Source organism: Salvelinus sp. IW2-2015, unplaced genomic scaffold (assembly GCF_002910315.2).
Source record: "Salvelinus sp. IW2-2015 unplaced genomic scaffold, ASM291031v2 Un_scaffold2063, whole genome shotgun sequence".
In the NCBI taxonomy this organism is placed as follows: domain Eukaryota; kingdom Metazoa; phylum Chordata; class Actinopteri; order Salmoniformes; family Salmonidae; genus Salvelinus; species Salvelinus sp. IW2-2015.
The window spans coordinates 6181-10456 of NW_019943406.1; the positions used below are offsets into that span (position 1 = coordinate 6181).

General features: G+C 44.1%; 1 protein-coding gene across 1 annotated transcript in view; it reads right to left on the reverse strand.

Annotated features, from left to right (window-relative positions):
• Positions 1-387: 387 nt before the first annotated feature.
• Positions 388-4276, reverse strand: part of LOC112072854 (tyrosine-protein kinase ITK/TSK-like) — a 25919-nt gene continuing 22030 nt past the window's right edge. Inside the window, 5 exon segments of the mRNA XM_070439951.1 lie at positions 388-663; positions 1604-1761; positions 1914-2032; positions 2256-2320; positions 2656-2872. Coding sequence (XP_070296052.1) covers positions 598-663; positions 1604-1761; positions 1914-2032; positions 2256-2320; positions 2656-2872 — 625 coding nt within the window. The 3' untranslated portion in view covers positions 388-597.

Below are 4276 nucleotides of genomic sequence, written 5' to 3' on the forward strand. Positions count from 1 at the left end.
TGTGTGTGTGTGTGTGTGTGTGTGTGTGTGTGTGTGTGTGTGTGTGTGCGTGTGCGTGTGTGTGTGTGTGTGCACATCTGCCTGAGAAGCCTAGATACATTTAAACCACCTACAATTACTGTATTGACAAGTGAACTATTATGAGTATTATGCATTGTGGTTATTTAGTTTTAGGACGGCAGGAGCCTGCTATACAGAGATCCTAGTGCGTAAGGAAGTATGTAGAAGGGTGATGGGAATAGCCTACATTATGACATCATGTGAGTAAATGGGTTGTTATGGACAGTCAGACTTGGAACAACAGACAGGGAAATCAAACAACAGTACGCTTATGAAACAATGAATAAACACAATAGACAGAAACAAGAAATCAAGACACGAGAGAAGTAGACTTCTTCATTTTATAAAAAATATGGTTGCTATAAAAAAAAGTAAGAAATAGAAACTAGAAGGAAATGAATAAATAACATAAATACAGCTAGCTAAGTCATTTTTGTGTAGTATCTTCAGTTTTATTGAGCAAATGATTCTTCCATGATTTACCCCGGATAGCTAGTTAGCAGACTAGGTTTGGTTGAATAGCTTGTCCATTCAGGCTCAGAGGTCTGACAGAGAGGCCAGCTCGTGCAGCAGGAGAGCAAAGGATGGTCGGTCCTCTGGTTTCTACACAGGAAGAGAGGAATCACAAGACATTATGCTTAAAACACAAGCTACACTAAGATCACAGGTGAACCAACCTACCAAGCTGAATCACTAAGATCACAGGTGAACCAACCTACCAAACTGAATCACGAAGGTACAGGTGAACCAACCTACCAAACTGAATCACTAAGGTACAGGTGAATCAACCTACCAAACTGAATCAGTAAGATACAGATGAACACCTACCAAACTGAATCCTAAGTACAGGTGAACCAACCTAACCAAGCTGAATCAGTAAGTTACAGGTGAACCAAACCTACCTAAGTCTGAAATCAGTAAGGTACAGGTGAACCAACCTACCAAGCTGAATCACGTAAGGTACAGGTGAACCAACCTACCAAACGGAATCACTAAGGGCATGTGAACACCTACCAAGCTGATCAGCTAAGGAAAGGTGAACCAACCTACCAAACTGAATCACTAAGGTACAGGTGAACCAACCTACCAAACTGATTCCTAGGTCCAGGTGTACCAACCTACCAACCTGAATCACTAAGGTACAGGTGAACCAACCTACCAAACTGGAATTCAATAAGGTACAGGTGAACCAACCTACCAAGCTGAATCACTAAGGTACAGGTGAGTCTGTCTACTGCAGCATTTCCCAAACCCCAAGGGGTGCATAATTTGTTTTTTACACTAGCATGGATTCAAATAATCAACTCATCATCAAGCTTTGATTATTTGAATCAGCTGTGTATTGTTAGGGCAAAAAATGAAATTTGGGGTCCCGAGGACCGAGTTTGGGAAACCTACCCACCCTACCCATCCACACACACAAACCCATACTAAACCCACCCACACACCTTACCCACCCACACTACACCCACCCACACTACACTATCAGTACAGATGAGTCAGTAAGCTACAGGTGTGAACCAGGTAGGTCCTTCCCACCCACCTCCTTCCAGCACCACTCCATGAGGAGGTGCACAGCCTCTGGGGCCTGTCTGGGTTTCAGCAGCCTCAGACCTGCATTCAGGGCCTCCACCACCTCACCGTTAGACCGGTTCTCATAGGGCAGACGCCCCTCAGTATACACCTCCCACATACACACACCTGGAGGAGAGGTGAGGAGGGGAGGAGAGGAGGAGGAGGAAAGGAGAGGATTTAACATTCTTTCATCATACCTCTAGTATACATTTTCTAAGTTTGAAGAAGCTCAGTGTCTGACCATGCACAACAGTCTCAGAGAGGATGAATAAATCTACCAAAGGACCAGATGTCAGACTTGCTGCTGAACTTGCAGTACTTGATGACCTCAGGAGAAGACCACTTGATGGGGAACTTAGAGCCCTGAGAGCTGGTGTACTGGTCATCTAGAACAAACCTGGTACGACAGGACAGGGGAGGAAAGGACACACGGTTATCTGTGTGAGTCTCTGCAGCTTCCATGGACAGATACACAGTGCCCCCTGTAGAGAAGTCTGACCCTTTAACACACCGGTGGTAGTTTCCCTGTCAGGGTGGGTCACTGGTTCAAGTCTTCACCCTGAATCACCATATATTCTGGCCTTTATCAATAGGCATCAACCAGTCTGTCACAAACTCACCTGGTCATTCCAAAATCAGACACCTTCACCACGTTGTTGCAGGAGACCAGACAGTTTCTGGCTGCCTGTGAGGGTTGGGTTCAGAACACACACTTATGATCTGCAATAGTTTGTCCATCTTCTATACTATACACTCCATTATCACTGAAAATACATCTAGGCCTTAACCAAGCAGAGATGTCTTACAGTTCCTTGATGTTTCAGCCAGTGAGGTAAAACAACCATTTCCAAGCTGTTCTGTGTTTTCTTTCTATAAATTCATTTACATTTTCTCTGTAAAGTGTGTTGAGATTTGTGAAATGCACTTAAAATAAATTGTGACTAAACAAGCTCACGCACGCAAGCACGTACGCATGTACACGCTCATCAACACATATGTTCAGGTCTTTGGGTGGGTTACCAGGTCTCTGTGGATGAAGTTGTTGCTCTCCAGGTATGCCATCCCTTCACTGACGTCCAGACACATCCCCAGTAGGGTGTCCTGGGACATACGCCCCCTCCTGGCTCGGAGGTAGTCTGACAGGCAGCCCTGCTCCATCAACTCAAACACCAGACACATGGGAGAATGCTGAGTACACACACCATACAGCTGCACCAGCTTACAGTGGGACAGCATCCTGCAACACGCCACACACACGCACACACACACACACAAGAGAGAGATGAACGACTGTACCCATACTAAGGAAACGACCGTACCTAAGGGAACTGTACCCTATACTAAGGGAACAGACTGTACCCTATACTAAAGGGGACGACTGGTGTACCCTATACTAAGGGAACGACTGTACGCCTATACCTAAGGGAACGACGACCCTATACTAAGGAAACGACTGTACCCTATACTAAGGGAACGACGACGCCTATACTAAGGAACGCAACCCTATACTAAAGGAACGGACTGTACCCTATACTAAGGGAACGACTGTACCCTATACTAAGGGAACGACTGTACACCCTTATATACTAAGTGGAACGACGTACCATACTAGGGAACGACTGTACGCGCCTATACTAAGGGAACGACTGTACCTAATACATAAGGGAACGACTGTACCGCATACTAAGGGAACGCTGTACCCTATACTAAGGAAACGACTGTACCCATACTAAGGGAAACAGACTGTACACTATACTAAGGGAACGAACTGTACCCTATACTAAGGAAAACGACTGTACCCTATTACTAAGGAAACGACTGTACCCTAGTACTAAGGGAACGACTGTACCCATACTAAGAACGACTGTACCCTATACTAAGGGAACGACGACCACTATACCTAAGGAACGACTGTACCCTAATACTAAGGAACGACTGTACCCTATACTAAGGAACGACTGTACCCTATACTAAGGAACGACATGTACCCTATATCTAAGGAACGACTGACCTATACTAAGGGAACGACTGTACCTATACTAAGGAACGACTGTACCCAAACTAAGGGAACGACTGTACCTTACTAAGGAAGAACATCTGGACCATAGAATGTATAGAACCATTTCACCAGAGGGAGCTGGTGGAGAGAGCTATAGGAGGACGGCTCATTGTAATGGGTGGATTTGGGAATAAATTGAATGGTACCTAACAGATCAAAACACATGAAACAACGTGTTTGACTCCGTTCCATTGGCTACATTCCAGCTATTACAATGAGCCCGTCCTCCTATAGCTCTCCCAGGAGGAGGATGTCTACATTAACACTCTTTATTTTTATTTTTTTTAAATTTAACCTTTATTTAACCAGGTAGGCAAATTGAGAACAGGTTCTCATTTACAATTGCGACCTGGCCAAGATAAAGCAAAGCAGTTCGACACATACAACAACACATAGTTACACATGGAGTAAAACAAACATATAGTCAATAATACAGTGAAAAAAAATAAGTCTATATACAATGTGAGCAAGTGAGGTGAGATAAGGGAGGTGAAGGCAAACAAATAATGTTATAAATAAATAAAAATATAAAAAGGCAATGGTGGCGAAGTAAATACAACACAGCAAGTAAATATAAAAACT